At 44.3% G+C, this 17,186-nt stretch overlaps 5 protein-coding genes across 5 annotated transcripts; 2 read left to right on the top strand and 3 right to left on the bottom strand.

Annotated features, from left to right (window-relative positions):
- The first annotated feature begins 2,680 nt into the window (after window positions 1–2,680).
- On the top strand, window positions 2,681–6,007 carry K444DRAFT_622885 (uncharacterized protein). The gene is made up of 10 exons (XM_024882191.1): window positions 2,681–2,848; window positions 2,924–3,537; window positions 3,660–3,761; window positions 3,820–4,046; window positions 4,110–4,143; window positions 4,200–4,372; window positions 4,424–5,285; window positions 5,340–5,525; window positions 5,582–5,732; window positions 5,781–6,007. The coding sequence occupies exons 1-10, from the start codon at window positions 2,747–2,749 to the stop codon at window positions 5,871–5,873; spliced, it is 2,544 nt and encodes an 847-aa protein (XP_024726232.1). The 5' UTR covers window positions 2,681–2,746; the 3' UTR covers window positions 5,874–6,007.
- A 168-nt stretch (window positions 6,008–6,175) lies between these two features.
- K444DRAFT_549406 (general substrate transporter) lies at window positions 6,176–8,129 on the bottom strand (the record flags this gene model as incomplete). The annotated part of the gene is made up of 8 exons (XM_024876455.1): window positions 6,176–6,376; window positions 6,426–6,609; window positions 6,653–6,940; window positions 6,996–7,083; window positions 7,136–7,561; window positions 7,612–7,821; window positions 7,870–7,913; window positions 7,963–8,129. The coding sequence occupies 8 exons, from the start codon at window positions 8,127–8,129 to the stop codon at window positions 6,176–6,178; spliced, it is 1,608 nt and encodes a 535-aa protein (XP_024726231.1).
- Window positions 8,130–10,687: 2,558 nt separating this feature from the next.
- On the bottom strand, window positions 10,688–11,785 carry K444DRAFT_713029 (NAD(P)-binding protein; the record flags this gene model as incomplete). The annotated part of the gene is made up of 4 exons (XM_024888290.1): window positions 10,688–11,305; window positions 11,364–11,403; window positions 11,459–11,647; window positions 11,694–11,785. The coding sequence occupies 4 exons, from the start codon at window positions 11,783–11,785 to the stop codon at window positions 10,688–10,690; spliced, it is 939 nt and encodes a 312-aa protein (XP_024726230.1).
- Window positions 11,786–14,706: 2,921 nt separating this feature from the next.
- On the top strand, window positions 14,707–15,837 carry K444DRAFT_622883 (WSC-domain-containing protein). Its single transcript, XM_024882190.1, has 2 exons — window positions 14,707–15,100; window positions 15,210–15,837. Exons 1-2 carry the CDS (start codon window positions 14,804–14,806, stop codon window positions 15,396–15,398), a joined length of 486 nt encoding a protein of 161 aa, XP_024726229.1. The 5' UTR covers window positions 14,707–14,803; the 3' UTR covers window positions 15,399–15,837.
- K444DRAFT_713027 (uncharacterized protein) lies at window positions 15,481–17,046 on the bottom strand (the record flags this gene model as incomplete). The annotated part of the gene is made up of 5 exons (XM_024888289.1): window positions 15,481–16,068; window positions 16,123–16,569; window positions 16,662–16,780; window positions 16,865–16,912; window positions 16,964–17,046. 5 exons carry the CDS (start codon window positions 17,044–17,046, stop codon window positions 15,812–15,814), a joined length of 954 nt encoding a protein of 317 aa, XP_024726228.1. The 3' UTR covers window positions 15,481–15,811.
- Between the last annotated feature and the right edge of the window lie 140 nt (window positions 17,047–17,186).

Here is a 17,186-nt window from a genome sequence, read left to right as displayed (position 1 = left end):
ATAGTAGCCTATTTAAGTATAAATCTAAAAATATTACTATATAACTAAATAGGTAATCTAATTAAAGATTCTAATATATATTTAGATAATATTATATAAATAAGTATTAATATAAGTATATATCTCGATTCTAAATAGTAATAGTTTATTATATCTATTAATTAATTAAATCTAGTCTAGCCTAGATATAATATATTTTCTTTTCTTAGACTATATTTATTATATTTATAATATAATTACCTCGGGATCCAGGAATTATAATATTATATATAAGCTCTTCTTATAAATAATAAAATATATTAGTAAATAAGGCCCTAATCTTTTAAGCTAGAATAAAATAATAAAGTATAGAAAGACTAACCGGGTTACTAGTAAACCTTATTAATAGAAGTATATATATAAATATTACTATTTATAACCTATAACTCGCCTATTATTTAGCTTACTTTATAGTATTATAAATAGTTACTTATTTACTACTTACTTATTTATTATAGTTATATAGTAAATAAGACTAAGCTTCTTATATATATAAATAACTCTAGTAATTAAAGCTATATAATTATAATTCTCAAAATCCTTAAGTATTTCCTTATCTATATTTCCTTATCTATATTTCCTAGATAATATAGAATTATAATTTATATATAAAAAAAAGGTATATTTACTATTTAAGTATATATTTAGATATTTTATTCTTATAATTACTATTAGATTATATATGAATTAACTAAGATTTTATATAAATCTTTTAATTTATTTATAATTTCTTCTTAATTAATATTTATATAAGCCTATTTAGTAATAGCTTTATTAAAAGTTATAGTATTATTTTAATAAAATTTACTAAGTTATTTTAATAGAAGTTAAGTTTAGAATATGCTTTATTATTATAATATATTTTTTAGTAATATTACTTCTATATAATTTTATTAATTAATTACTAAAAAAAAAAATTAGCTAGCTTCTTAGTTATTTTAATAGTTTAATTTTCTTATTTCTAATCTCGGGAATATTAAGAAAGTTATTAGATCCTATTAATAGTATTATCCTAGAAGGGCTTATAGCCTGTGGTTACCTGACTATAGTAATTTATAATAAATACTTAATTTTATATTATATTATCCGGCCTAATTTTGGTATGATTTTACGCAGTAGTATGGGCTCTCACTTTATTAATTAGATAAGCAAGCAGCCTTACTATTATTACGTTATCCAAGCCGAAAGTCACGTGTGGGTGCTATACCCCTAATTAGGAATTCTGCCTTGGGGAGGTGCGGGGCGCCAGTGCGAAAATCAGAAAATCAGAAAATCACTTTTCGCTTCTCGGATTTGTCCGCTAGCTAGCTGTGGGCCTCAGTATCGCCGCCAAAGGAAAAAGACCATTAACAATTGACGCTTGTAACGTCCTCCAGGCTTCGCCAGCAGCACGACTTCCCTGTTGCGTCGAGGGCTTCACAGCAGTTTTAGCGCTGTTAAGGAGCATCGAACACTGTGTGGTTGACGGTGCGAATTTTGCTACAGAACATGAGGAACTCTGCGTGAACGTCAAATCATCAGAGCCACACCGCCAACAGTACAACCATTGCGCCAGCATTTTCACAATAAAAAGCCCAAGGGAAGTTCATCACCACACGCCTTGGCATGGGCATCAATAAATCGATACTCTTCGTGGACGCTAAAATTGCAGTGCAGCCCTGCCACACGTTTTTTGGGGGGGGGGGAACCAATGTGAGCTAAGTGTGCTGCAGTTTTAGTGTAGACGAAGGCTTCAATCATGCTGTGGGTTCGCGAGCCCCAGCTTCCGAGAGCGATGATTGATCCTTGGTCCCCATCGATCTGAGACCTGTGGCTTGATTAGGCTTTCAGGGCAACGTGGCCCCTCCGCCAATATCTCCTGTGTGCACTGCAGTTTTAGTGCAGTTGGAGGTATACCCTAGCCGCAACCTGGCTTTCTTCTTCTGGAATTAGGCAGCACTGCAGTTCTCGACTGGAGCCTGGAGGAAATCTGGTCGCTTGTGGCTGCAGCTCAGCCTCGCTCAATGTGTTCACCGAGTACGCTAGGCACTGCAATTTTAGCGCAGAGGAAGCCCTAGTGAAACTTCGATTTTTCCTGCGCACGGCACGGAGGATGCCACTATTTAGCTGTAGTCGGGTAAACGATCGATTTTAAGGCTGAGCTGTAGGAGTGCCAAGGCAGCTTTCGTCTCCAAGTCACCTGCCGGGCTCGTAAATTGAGGGCTGTAGATTGATGAATTTGGCAACAACCATACAAGGAAAACGGCGTTTTCAGTGGACTACGTCATATGTCCCCTTTTCTAACCCCCGAGTGAACATCTACGATTAGAAGGTGTGGCATAGGGCTTTTGAAACTGTCTTCTGAATCCACAATTTGCTCCTTGGCCGTGCCTATTCTTCTCCCTTTCGGCATGTCCTCTCTTAAGAGATTGTTGAATGAAGATGCCAGTGAAGGGTCTGACGAGCAGCAATTTATTCGGAATGAAGCATACAGAGTATCCCCCACCCGAAGGTTAGTTTCAAACACTCGATTTTGAGAGTATTGATACTCAAGAGAAAAAGCAACGAACTTGCGCTGGCTGAGAAACCCTGGGATAGGATGTGGGGGGATATACTCAGTTCAGACTTCCCGAATGGGAGCGATGTCTTGCAAATGGACATCGACGGGGCCAGTGGCACATCGACCCACATTGTAGAAGAAGGCATAGAGTGGTGGGCTACACATTCTATGCCTTCGATCGACCCGTTGCTAGATTCGCAAGTTACTCCACCGGAAGGGGTATCAACAGATGGCCCTGTGAACGAATCTACTATAATCTGCTATGGAATGGTTGGTACATCTTCATACTGCCATCAGCCATGAGCACCACATTTCTTTGCGTATGATTGCTGATGTAGAAAACAGTTACACCGATCTGCGGCCAGAGTTGGGGGAAACATGTTAGACATGGAGGCAAAACTGAAGGGAAGCTTTGATTATCGAAACAACGACTCGTGCAAATTCGGTATTAGAAAGAAAGAGGAACAAACAGTTCTCCACTTCCTAGACGGTACAGAGTTTAGCGTGCTTAACAACCACGCTAGCAAAGCCCTAGAGACACTCCTTCAGCGGCCCACTCTCGAATTTGAAGCGATTGGCTCTATTCAAGCAATACTGGAAACAATTGAGAGAGTGACCAAAGCGAATGATGCTGTGGTCCGTGTTAGCATTCACATATATGGGCCAAGAGAATCAAAGGAGGATATTGGGAGTCACTTGACGAACCAGAAACTATATCTACAACGTCCAGACAAACTTCGAGTCGGTGCAACATATGAGAATCCTCACTTCCTTTCTTTTGCGGACATGCAAATATCGAGCTTTGAAAATCAATTGGATGTGGGAAACAACCGAGCACCAAAATTAGACGATCCGGATAAGTTCAGAGAGACGATCTCCAATGTCTATGCTTCGCTTACGAGGGGTGCGAACCTCAACAGAGAGGAAGGAGATCGTCGGCTTAAGACGACATTATTGCCGTAAGTTTGCTCCTTCCTTCCCTGGGTTTGGGGTCATTGCCTTGTCTATTGGATTATAGGCCTTCACTTAACAGGGCTCCCTGCTTCTGCGGTCAGAAAATTAGTGCTAACAAAACTATCAGACACCAAGAGGAAGCACTATACTTTATGTTGCAGCGCGAAAATGGACCAATTCCTCCAGATTTTCGGTTGTGGAAGGCAATGGAGGGAGAGCACGAGGGCTGGTAGGTCCCTTATCATCTAGCACGTCCAGTCAACGTGGTCCATTGTTAATCTTTATAGGTATCTCCATGCAGTTACAAAAGCCAAAAATAGAAATTTGGCCCCCGAAACTGGTGGAGGAATTCTTGCCGATGAGATGGGGATGGGGAAGTCGCTTTCCACACTGGCACTTATCACTAAGACACTCGACAAAGCCTACGACTGGGTAATAGAGAAGAAGGCAAACCCGGACCCACACACTCGACAGAAGCCTTGCCGAGCTACTCTAGTCGTTGTCCCTTCAGCGAGCAAGTCTCCCCGCAGAACCCGCGCTACCCCACCTTCAAACAAGCGCTAACCTCGCAGTTTAGTATTAATCAATGAATGGTTTCATGAACTTAGCCTGTAAGCCTCTGCTACAGAAATTATCAAAATACACTGATCTGACTTTCTTGTCCTAGACATCTCGATGGAAGCCTCACTACTCTGAGGTACCATGGACCGAAACGCAAGACACTTCAGCTCGAAGATGCTGATATTGTGCTCACAACATATCACACCATCGTATCTGATTTTGGAGACAAATCGAGTCCTTTGCATGCAATGGAATGGTACCGTGTGGTTTTGGACGAAGGTAATTCAGGAACATCGTACCGAAGCACAAGTATCGCTAACTCACCTCTAGCTCATATTATCCGACGACAAGTCACAACCTTCTTCAAAGCTGTAACTGATCTCAAAGCTAGATCTCGATGGTGCCTGACGGGTACACCAATTCAAAATAGGCTTGACGATATCGGCTCTCTTTTTGCATTCATTCGTGCATCCCCATTTCATAACATCGCTATGTTCCGGAGATTTGTCTCAACACCGTTTGATGAGAGTCTGGAGCGTCGGGAAGTAGCGACGAAGAACTTGACACTCCTGCTCGAATCTCTATGCCTAAGACGTGGGAGAGAACTTTTGCATCTGCCCGACCCAAAGAGCAGAATCAGGACCATCGAATTCTCTGCCGCTGAGAGAGAACAGTACGAGCAGACGAAGAAGATCATGAATCGGGCTCTCCGGCAAAAAGTCGGAGAGTCGTACAGCAAGAGCATATTTGGCATGTTCCAGGTGCAGCTCCAGCTTCGAATACTATGCAACCATGGGACGTATCAGCACCCGTTCTCATGGGCTAAAAGAAGCCTGCAGGACGAGAGGGAAGATGCGTTGAACTCAGTTGAATACGGTGAGATTAATTGCTCTGCTTGCAGGCAGTCCTTACCTGTGCTGGGCTCCAATAACCTCTACCGAACGTATCGAGGGAGTTGTGCACATGTTGTTTGCAGAGAATGCTTGGATGAAAACCAACAAGTTGGTGGCGTGACACTTGATCTGGACAAGAACTGCCCGCTTTGTACGATCAGCGGGGTACGCACTTCGGTTGTCCGACCCTATGCTGAGATACAAGAGCAAAATGATTCTTACCTGCGACGAGAAGGCTACTCCTCAAAGATGATGGCTTTGATCTCAGATGTTAAGGAAGACTTGGACCAGACCAAAAGGCACGTGAGATTCTGATGGGATTTGGCAATATACTGACGTTTTCCTCCAAACAGCATAATATTTTCTTGTTGGACTAATACTCTAAATCTGATCGAGAGATACCTCAGAGAGGAAAATATCTCATTTTATCGAATCGATGGCGAAAGTCCACTCAACCGTCGACAGCAGATCCTTGATGAATTTTCGAACTCTTCCGCAATTCCGGTCCTCATCATGACGACTGGCACAGGAGCATTTGGGTAAACAAACGTCATTCGGCATACTATTTGAAGAATATGACTAACATCAAACACAGCCTAAACCTCACGACGGCAAATCGAGTCTTCATCATCGAACCCCAATGGAACCCAAGTGTTGAGAACCAGGCAGTTGCCAGAGCTATTCGCATGAACCAGACAAAATCTGTTCTTGTGACACGGTACATAATTAAAGCAACTGTTGAACAGGTACACTACCTTACGTCCATATGTGTTGCGATTTCTGACCGTATGTAGGAAATGCTCGCGCAGCAGAGGAGAAAGTTGATGATTGCGGAGATTGGCAATAATAGCGAATCACAAGGAACGAACGGAGTAGCAGAAATCTAAATATCACGTCTCGGCGAGTTGGTATGGGGTCGATAACTGTTATCATCATTGGTTAACAGCACAGTCTTGCAAAGGTAATAGAATAGTTGGAAAGTATTCAATAACTAAGATCATTCAACGGCGATTAACTCCTGATCTCTCTTCATCGCCCTATTCGCCCCTCGTGATCAGTTGCCACAGATAAATGTCTGGATTGTTGCTTCTAGCGGTCCGGGTGGCTTGCAATCTGTAGGCGGTCTCCTAAGCCCGTGGAATCTCGTAGTTCCACGAAAACAGAATATAGCATATACTCTCGCACACACCTATAACTCCGGCTGGCCGAAGTTGGAGGTATTCCTTCCTTTGTTATTCAAATACTCAACCTGCTCCACCATATCCACTTTCTCAGTTGCCAAGGCGCGCACTTTCATCTCCTTGACAGCATCCTCGCCATCGAAAGTACGGGAAATTTCTTCCAGGGTTGCACCTTTCGTCTCAATAAAGAAGAAATACACAGTGACGAGCTGTAATATGGCTTAGTATTGGCAGAACAGAATTTACTAGGCAACTCACCTGAAGAAGAAGAGTTGCTTCAAACAAGAAGTAGTACCTCCAACTCGCATGCTGAATGCCAATTGGATTAACATATTGGTTAAAGAACAACATCACATTTGTTGCCAAAGACTGGACCATGAGACCATTCGCGCGCAACCTGTACGGTAGAATCTCGCATGGATAGGCGACATTGAGTGACACCCTACAACAGCTTGTCAGATCCAATTACAACTTCATCGGAAGACGTCACATGCCAGCAGAGATTGTAAAAGAAGTTATGGAAGAATATGATAACAATAACTCCTTTCCCAGGACCGGAAGCTCCTATACGGTTCTGAACAGCTGTCAAAGCAATCCATGTTGCGAAGGTACAACACATGCCAGAAGCAGAGGTAAGGAAAAGTGGCCGGCGGCCAACGCGATCAACGAGAAGAGCAAAACAAATGGCTTCGATCCAGTTTGTTGTGCCGATGATTCCGTTAAGCCTGTTTTGGAATTGGGGGTCTGTGATACCAACGTCGGTAAGAATTTTACTACCCATCTAGTCAGTCTCTGTGGAATTGGAATCACTGCAAGAGACTTGTTTACCTGAGATAGTATCCGGTAAGGCTAGTGCCAGACATTTGGGAAAAGAAACCACAGCAGAGACATATGAAGAGACGCCTTCGGTTTCCAGCTGTCACACTATAAGTTAGACAGAGCAGAGTAGCGAGGTTCAAGTAACTTACGAGTGTTGATTAAGTCCATGTACCGTCCTTTGGAATTGATTTTCTCTTCTTTCAAAGCTTCCTTTATCTCGGCGAACTCGAACATAATCACCTCATCGTGAATGTTTCCATTCGCGTGATATTTAGCCATCACACCCATGGCCTCGTCTTGTCGATCTTTTGAAATCAAAAACCTTGGACTTTCTGGAAGAAGCCAAAGGAAACTGAGCTGAAAGGCACTTGGTGCTACTTGTAAAAGACTTGGAAGTCTCCATGACCAATTGCTAGGGATTTGTAATGTGCCGTATGTTGTCCAGGCTGCAATGGTTGAGCCGAAGTAGTAGAACGTGTTGTAGGTTGCAGTGATCTTCCCGCGTTCTTTGGGGTGAGCTAGTTCGGTAATGAGGAGAGGACTGGCGATTCCATTGATCCCAGAGCCAAGACCGACTACAATATGAGTTATAGCCATGATCGAAAAGTGGCCCGAAAAGACTTACTGAAGAATCTCCCTGCAATGAACATCCCGGTATCCGTGGCCCCGGATTGAAGTCCTGCTCCAATGGCGACGACAAGGCTTCCAATAAAAATACTGTACTTTCTACCAATCCAATCTGCTAGGTTTGGAGCAATTGGTAAAGAGCAAACAGATCCAACAGATTGAATTGCGTTAAGAAGTCCTTGGCGAGATCCACTTGGGTTGTTGAAATCTTGAACAGTTAGATAACGAACACCCAGAACCTGACTTCAATACGTACAAGTTTTCCAATAAGTCAAAGCTTGGAGTCCGTTCATCATTGATCTGGTGGTGTTAATTTATGTTCAGAAAGGAAGTATATGTGAAGACACACCCATCGTAACCGTTGGTAGCTGAACTCAGAATGGCAATAAAAATGAGGAAGTATAATTTACGCAACCCAGGATCTTGAAACCACCATCTCTTCCCGTGTTGAAGCTCGGGCACATCGAGACCACCGAGTCTATTGGGACCAAGATCTGCGGCTGTATTTGGGGCCATATTTGTAGAGGCACGAGGCAGGAGATAGAGATGATGGTAGACTTTTCCTGATCAACATTGCTCGGCGGGTCTCCTTTTCTAGTCTTCCAAGCTTAGTCTTTCTAGACTTGCTTTTCCGAGTATCAAACTCTATTTAACCGGAGCCCACCTCACATTTAACTAGAGCATTGGGGGGTATCGAAACTAAAACCACAGTTCAAGCTTTGAGGCGTGCCGATCTACATCGAAGGTGTGCTGTCAAACAGGGGTCCCCGCAATGTCCCGCGTCTGGGGGATTTCCGCTGGGGACATAGTTCGGATCGATTCAGGCTAAAGGCGGTGGCTAACATATCTCTTGGGCATGCTATCCTCTGGGCGAAAGGAATTCTCCCCTTGCTTCCAAATGAGATGGTGGGGTTTGATCCGGTTGGCTAGGGCAATTTATGGATGGGTTGTGGGCGCAAGCCGAGCTAGCCGGGCGTCGAATAGTTTCGCCGTCATGACCTGTTTGCGGGGATATGAACTCAAATAATACTGCGCCACAGGTCATGCTCCCGGGTTTTCACAGACCATTAGCTATGACTTTTCTGATGAGTTTCCCCTCACCCGCAGTATCTGCGAATGGTTTGGGTTTGGCACCAACAACTACCACGTAGAGTGAAACTAGTCGCACAAGGCATAGTTCGAAAGAATCGAGTTCGGCCAGTGCAGTTTTTGAGACATCCAGCTTCAGTAAGGCGATGCGTTGGATATATAACCGGATCCCTGATCCCTGGTTGATGGAGATGTTGCTGTTCGCCTGGAGCTTTTGGCCGCGATCAGAGACTTGAAAAGCTGGAGATTCTAGACAACAGATCTGGTTCATTTATTTTCATTTTCGATAGCACTGCTTTGGAGTGTTTCTTCTTTCCATTAGTCATCAGGCTCGCGCTGGACAAGAAAAGCACCACTGAACTTTCACTATTATAAATCTTAGCCATTTCTCTAGACTAGATAAGCCTAGCATCTCGAAGATAGCGGAAGAGGGATACTTTAAATACTCAGTGACTCGCTAGAATATTTACACAGAAAGTATCTGAACTAATCTTGGCTTGCGACAATGATAATCCAGTGCCGCCTTTTTTACCTACTGTACCAGCATTCTCTCTTTTCTGTGTTTCAGGGGTTCTCGCTAAAGACAGGGGCTCGGCTAGGAACTAATCGGAGGTCGAGCGACCATCCGAGGCGAGGCAAAGACTCCCCCACGCCAAAAGACATACGGAGTATGAGGTTATCTGCCGATTGACCGAGCAACCGTGGTACGGTGCTGAATGAATGCAAATCCACTTCCTGATTGAGAACTTTAGTCATAGATGCTCTGTGACTCCCCTTCTCACACAGCGAGCAAACGCCCGTAATCATGTGCAAACTCTAGCAGTTCGGAACCTGCTGAACTTACTTGCACCCCCACCGCTGAAAGTATCTATACAAGATACGCGGTTGCTGGGCAGAGAAGAAAATACGCTACAGGCTACTGATACCCTTCCACCCACAAATATTCGACTCCCTCTGTCCGGTTACTACAACATTTCAATTTATACTCCATTTCAGCATAGGATTATTGCTTTCTAAGTTCCTCGTACACTTCAACTCAATCCTGGTCCCAACAATTGGATGAAGATGTCGACACCTGCCAATGCCCCCTTCAATGAGAAGGCCGATAAACCCGAAAAACCCATGCCGACCCCCAGCGAACTCGAAACACCACAAAAGGTCGAAGATATATCTGTTGAAAAGGTGCAGCGCGATGAAGACTCGTTACACGATGATTCTTTCGCTACGGTCCATTTCTGGGGCAACTTGGTAAGCACTCATTCTCTGTTGAAAAAGAAAAAAAGGATGGCTAACTTGTGCTAGCCGGCGCTGCTTGAGTTCTGAGCGTTCTTACGGGTTAGGAACAGGACAAGGCTATGCTTCCTCAGCTTCAAGCTCTCAATCGAGATTCATTTCTCTCGCTGTCCGGTACTGAACGTGGAAGGTGGTCAGTGCGATGTTCTAGTACGAGATTAAAACATATATGACCCGGAAATCCGAAGAAAAGAATCCTTGCCAGTTTTCAAACGGGGCTGTTGGTTCTATAATGCCAAGACCGTTGCAGGCGTTGGCGATGCCATTTTGGTGGGACCCGAGTCAAGATAGACGGCACTAGTTATCAAGCTTGATTATTAGCCTAAGCTTTTCCATTTTCGCTATGCAATTTCCCCTTGCAGGGCGCTCATTGGGCACTCCTTGTGATGTCTCAGTACAGCAGAAATCAAACCTGCCACAGAAAGATTTGATAGGGAAAAAGACTGGAGTGAGGAATATCAGAACTTTGTTCTAGGAGACCGCTTTAACGAAAGTGAGAAAGGTGCGAGAAATAATGAGGAGTAAATTAAAGGATGGCGGGGGTTTAAAAGAGCATCGTCATTGGGGAAAGTATCTTCAACGTCCATACTGTATCATCGAGCCGGTTGCATTATCACAGGAGCTGTCTCCGCCTTTAACATCAATAATTCAGTGACAACTTGTATAAAATTCAGCAGAATTAATAAGAGTATTCAGTATCCCAGCCCACTCAATCGCCTTTCGCTCCAATTCCACAATTGCTCAGCAAGCTCAGGATCCTCGCCGAACTTGCTTGCCTTTGTCTTCTTACCCACTGGCAAGAAATAGGCTCCATTGTCACCCATCCCAATCTCGTCAGTGGAAGCACAGAAAAGAATACCGGCGCATCCTTCCTCGGGTCCTGGCGCGCCCAGCTCCACAAGCGGCTGTATGAACCTATACCAAGAAGTACTCCCTCGCGGCCCAGCACTCAATCCTGTTTTCACCGTCCCGGGATGTAGAGACAAGGCGAGGATGTTCCGGTAGTGAGTAGCCAGCGATTTGGAGTGCAGCACTTGACAGAGCTTAGAGGTACCGTAGCGGGTCCACGTTGACGCTTCCTTCAAGTTTGGGAAGGTGGGATCTGAGGGAGAGAAGGTGGACACGAGTTTGGAGTGTCCGTCGGAGGAGATGTTCACGATTCTTGGAATGATAGGAGGAGTTGAAGATGGGGAGGACGTTTCAAGGATGGTGGGGAGGAGGAGTCGAGTTAGAAGGTGGTGGGAGAGGTAATTCGTCTGGAATTGGATCTCGAAACCTTGTTTTGTTTCGCTGTACGGTGGACACATGATCTTTTCTTTTCAGCGGGATTCATAGTCTCAACTCGATGGGAACCTTGAATGCGCTTACCCCTGCGTTGTTGATAAGGATGTGCAGTTTGCTCTCCTTTCTGCCTTCCCATCAGGTGGCCTGCTCGACTCTGGCGCTCATGTAAAGAGACTTACCTCAAAAACTCCTGAGCGCCACGTTTCACGCTATCGAGATCGGATAAATCCATCTCAATGACCGCAATATTCGCGTTTGCGACTTCCACCTTGATATTTTTGATGGCCAACTCCGCTTTTGGGACGGACCTTGAAGCAATATAGACCTTTGCATGTTTTCCGGCGAGCATTTTGGTAGTCGCAAGTCCTCTTGTGAAGTGTCATCGCTTTGAGCGAGCAAGGAGAGAATACTGACAATACATACAAGCCGGAATGTCCACCAGTTACGAGGACGACGTAGTCTGTCAAGTCGGGAAGTGTAGAGGGATCAAAAGTAGATTTTGGCATTTTGAGATTGAGAAGTAATATTCAGTAGCTAAAGAGGAGGAGGTGAACTGCGAGCATGGTGCATCGACCAAGAAGCGCGAAAAGGTATATACAAGGAGTCATATACAGGAGGCAGGCGCAAAGTCGGATCCGATAAAACTGGGGCTTTTTGGTCCGATCCGAAGTTTAAGGAGAGCTACTTGGTACTTCTTGAGTGAAGGGTGGTGGGGCATGCAAGAATTCGGTGGTAACGGAAATAGGCGGCCGATTCTCGACACAAGAACTTGAGCCGATAGGGTCTTACTCGTAAACAGGTGCGAAACTCTACACCGAAGAGGCAATGGCCGCTCGCAGCTCTTTGGCTTTAAGTGAAGTCCTTCGTGGTGTACAATCAGGTCTCAGCGGGCAAAGTCGAACTCACACCTCCTCGCGGTGCCTGCTGGGGACTCTGTATGGTTTATTCTCTACAAATAGCAAAGGTCTACTGTAAGCTTAGCTTGCACCACGACCAGAGTCGCAATCGTCGTCGCTGGGTGGAATTTTTCGGGGGCTTGGCGGAGGAGGAAAATTTTTCACAATCAACGAACGACTCGAACTTCCTTCCGAATATCCTCACAACTCTCAAACCGATACAGATTCTATATACGAGGATAGAGGGAACTGGGGAAGGCGTTTGGCGGATCCGCAAGAGGGGGAATACCGCGCCCAAGGACATCTACGTTGGAATGGTATACGGGGAGGGGGTTTGGGTAGGAGGAAGGGACGAGGATATTCCTCTCTTTCGTACCTGCCTAGGGAGATTCGGACTACCTGGGGTATACTGAATGTAATCTGGTGGCCACCCCAACTGGCCGTGGGAGGTTCACAGTCACAAGCCTTTGGCACGTTCGCTCATACTAGAAATGCTTTCTATAAGGTCTACAGGGGCACTGAAACACCGCGGGATAAAGGGACCCGGGGCTATTTAGTAGAGGACGTCTTTTTCCCCTCGTGGTTTTGACTACTCTATTAAATAGGACTCTGTTTTGTAATTCCTATAAGCTTAGCACGTCCCCATACCCCATGGGAGGTCACAGGAAAGCTAGTTTCTTCTAGTTTTCCGCTGGACGCAAATAATCATCAAATCAAATCAAATCAAATCAATCAGGTCAGTTAAGTCTTCGTCACGTGACTTGGGTTTCAAACAAGTTTACAAATCTATAACTTTTTATATAATAATACTATTAATATTTGGTTTAAAATACTAGCATTAAAAATAATAGAATATTAATTTTATTAAATAAAAGACTTATAGTATTATATTAATAATTCATTAATATTAATTATAATCTATTTATTATAAAACTTTTAAACTTTGAATTATTTATCTTTAAGTAAATCTCATTAGGGGAAATAATTTTTTATATTATTTAAATTTATAAGTTTAAAGTTATTAAAGTTTAAAAGTTATAATTTTCGTGTATTTTCGCTTATTTTCGCTTATTTTCTCGAAAATCTAAGAATTAAAAATCTAATAGCTTAATACTTTATTACTATTATTATATAAGATTAATAGATTAGTTTTTAAACTAGCTAAATATTAATATATATTAATCTTAAAGAAATAAAATTAATAAAATTAAGAGAAGTAAGGGTTTTAAAGAAGGCTTTTATTTTTTTAAATTTTTTTTAAAAGCTTTATAATTATATAATAATCTAAAAATAAATATACTTAAATATTTAATTAAATAGAAGTAAATTTGAATTGTCCTTTTTTAAATTTAAAAATATTTAAATTTAGTTAAGGATTAGTAAAGTTATAAAGAAGAGAGTTAGTTGTCTCAAAATATCGTGTGACGATGACTAATCTGACCTGATTGTACACGCTTTCTAGGGTCTTGGGCGGAGAACAAAAAAGAGGGGTACTAGAACGCGGAGATCTCAGAAATGGAAACCTTATTTATGTCCGCTGAACTTGCAGCAGAACAGATTGAGTCGTGCTGAGAAGAACACCCTTCCAATACAAAGAGAACATTTTGCGATCCAACCAGAGCAAAATACCTCGCGAAGCATTGCATTCATTACCTCGAAGCCATTGAATAGCACTTGGGAACTTCGACGAAGAGGAAAGAACCTTCAAGGATGCAACATAGCTTCGATTTCTTACCATCGCAGAATAGACTCTAGAAAACGGTGGAGTACAATCCGTCAATTTTGTTAACAAGTAACATCAGTACACGAACAAGTCAGACCAGAATCCAGAATTCCGAAAAACTGACACAGCTTGGCACTTAGTTTTGGCCACCAGTTCATAATTCTGCACATATGAATCCCTCAATCGACGTGGGCCAGTCGCATCTTATTCTGTGAATTCCACCATCCCGATTCGGTGCGGTGCTGAACATTTCCTCGGGCGTTTGCCCCTGATTTCCACACAGGCCTCTTCGTGGTACGTACCTGGTAATGTGGCTTAAAGGACTCCAATCATGGCCCGTCTGACAGGGCTGGCGGCGCAGAAACTAAACAATCTTAGTGCATGCGACCCCACGTGCCAGACGCCCCTATCTGAATTTTGGTAACCGTAATTTCCCTCCCGCTGGATGTCCCGTCCGTTTTGCGATATGTCGCGCCCTTGTTGGATGCTCTTGTCGCTTCAACAGGAGGGAATGTCGCTGCTGATCTTCTCCAAGGAAGGAAAGCCATGAGACCTTATATCAACGACGCTGTCAAAAGGTCTGTTTCTTCAAATCTAGCGAAGTCTCGTTCACAAAGTGTTGCGGAAAGTGGTGGTGCTAAGATGCTATCAGCCTCACTTACCACGGGGTCCGGGGTCCTTAGGCGATCCTGATTAGTGTGCCTTCATATTGGGCGACCTTTCGAGGGCGCAAAAATGCCAAATCGGCCTAAGGAAGCTTGTCAGTGCACACTTGAATCCATCGTGGCTTTCCTTTTCCCGCCTAAGAGTCTCGTCAACCCTTCTCTTTCTTTTGTCCAGCGGCCTGCAATTTTGTACCCGTTTCCTGTCATTTTTCGACTCGTCGACTTTACACTCCTTAAGGCATGGCTATTTTCAAGTTTCGGTCCCTTCTCTTTGCCGCCGCGCTCATTAACTTCTCCTACGCTTACTCATGGGGCTCCCTCGGCTGCTATACGATTACGGGCAATCGGGCGGTGCTGACTCAAGTCAATCAGCACGGTGAACTCATGACACCTGAGATCTGCCAGACAGCGTGCGGCGATCTGGGCTTCACGATGGCGGGAACAGAGAGGGGAGATGATTGCTGGTGCGGCAATATCTTCAAGACCGGCTCCCCTTCGCACGCTTGCACCATTCCTTGCAACGGGGATAGCACGCAGGTAAGCTTTAAAAGTTCAAAATGCTCGTATAATTCCCGTCGAGAAGATCCCCCACAATTTTCCGGGAACAACTGTGCTCCCGGCACTTGCTGACTGCGCTTCACCAAAGATGTGCGGCGGAAACAATCGAATCAACCTTTACGAAGTCCAATTCCCGTCACCGAGCAGTCAAAAGAATCCCGATGCATTGGACGAGGTATCTGCTGCGCAGATTATAGAGGCTCAGGAGTTAAAGCGTCGTAAGGAGAAGCGCTCAGTCGAGTTTCACTGCAGGCGGTTTGGGAATGTTTTGTGTTAGGAAGCATACTTGGCTTACACTTGTTGGGGCATCATTCTCACAATTCTCTTCTAGGCGTCTGGTCTTGTGGGGAAGAATGTTTGTTTGAGGGGGCTTAGGGTACAGAACTTTTTACACGCTCGGAGGAGGCCGCCATCCAATATCTCCTCAATCATTGCCCATAGCTATCTTGGGTGTTGTTGTTCGTTGAGGAGGAGAACGATCAGTCGCAATTGTTCGGATTGGAGAAAAAACCATGAGTTTGTGTTCGGGTTGGATTGAGGACAATGTGTTGGTTGTTGTAAAGTGATTGTGATGTCTTTTGAGGGATCGATGGTGGTGGTGCTAGGTGGAAAGGATGAAAGGGAATCTGGGATTCGAGATAGTTCTGGTTGAACCTGGTCGAACATCGTATCCTCTATCAGAACCTGCCTCTAATTCTCGGACTCTCGACCGTCATTACTGCCACTGACTTCAGGACTCTTCTCTCCTATCAACAGCTTCGCGCTCTCTTTCTCTTGTTTCTTGCGAGCTAATTCGGCTTGCAGGGTGGCCAAGTGGGACTGACAAGCCTCTGCAATGGCGAGCTTTTCTTCGAAAGAAGTTATATTATTCGCTTGTTTGCCATTAGCAGTCGTCCAAGCATCAGCAGCGATAACAGTGACTTTCTCCGTCTGGAGGAATTGGTGAACTAAGGTTGTTAGCATCTACATAACGTAAGGGGGAGGTCTGTATTGGAACTCACGACTCATGAAACTATATTGCCGCCACGTGTAAATGTCAATGTTGAGTTCCTCCAACTTGAGTGCGAGGATTGTGGCTTTGTTATTGAGACCAAAAGCTACCTCATTGGAAAAATGGATCTTCTTGATCAATCGTTTTTGAACAGCATTTCTACCGCTCATCCAATAGCGCCAGGTACGCTGGCACTGAAACGACCATGTGTTGGTGCTCCAGAGGATAGGATTGACCTCTACATAGACTTGTCGACAGACAGCCAACACACCCACATTGAGTCTATTTGGGGGAAGGTTTTGTTCAGTAGAGTGGTCAACGAGTTCCAGTTCACAGGCACGGTGTCGGTTCCCGCAGAGTCGCATATCCTCTCCATTCTTGAAAGAAGTAGCGGCTTTATTATACTCTGCGCTTTTTGAGAGCTCATATGCTTCTCTTTCGGTGACTGGGGATTGGCCTAGATAATGGGAGACTCAGCAATTACTTGATATAGATTGTCTCAGAAACCCTAGGGTATTGAAATAGGAAAGGGGTCCCTCCAACACTTACAGATAGTGTTGAAAAATCGCGGTTGTAAGCTCCGATAGCCATAATTCCGACGCACTCCCTGCGCGCCAATGTGTATCAGCCGGTTCCCAAGCACATATCCCCAGATCTTCTGTTGTAGCCTAGAACATTGGATAGTCAGCATTCTCGCATTCTAGAATGACCCGACGATTATGGAACAATAGATAGGCGCCGATTGTGCTTACTCTGGTGGGAGGCGGAGAAGTGGAGATGAAGTCGCATTCCTCCTGACACTGAAACCAAGTTAGCATCCAGTCCGTCAATGTCCCCGCGAACGAGCGTACATTGCTTTCGTATTCTTATCCTTTGCTGCCGTAAAGGCCTGAGCCAACTTCCTCTTCTTCCTGGCTGGGGCTGCTAGATCCATCGCGACCGATCTTTGAGATGGTACGGAGTCGCCTTCAGCCTCTCAATATGACTGTCGAAGCTCAATGAAAGGAACCCGCGAGTAAAGGAGGACCCAAACGTGCGTGAGCGTTGTTGTGGCGGTCGACTGAATGTAGGAGG

The sequence above is a fragment of the Hyaloscypha bicolor genome, assembly GCF_002865645.1.
Source record: "Hyaloscypha bicolor E unplaced genomic scaffold K444scaffold_191, whole genome shotgun sequence".
NCBI lineage: Eukaryota > Fungi > Ascomycota > Leotiomycetes > Helotiales > Hyaloscyphaceae > Hyaloscypha > Hyaloscypha bicolor.
This window is presented reverse-complemented; position numbering and strand designations above follow the sequence as displayed.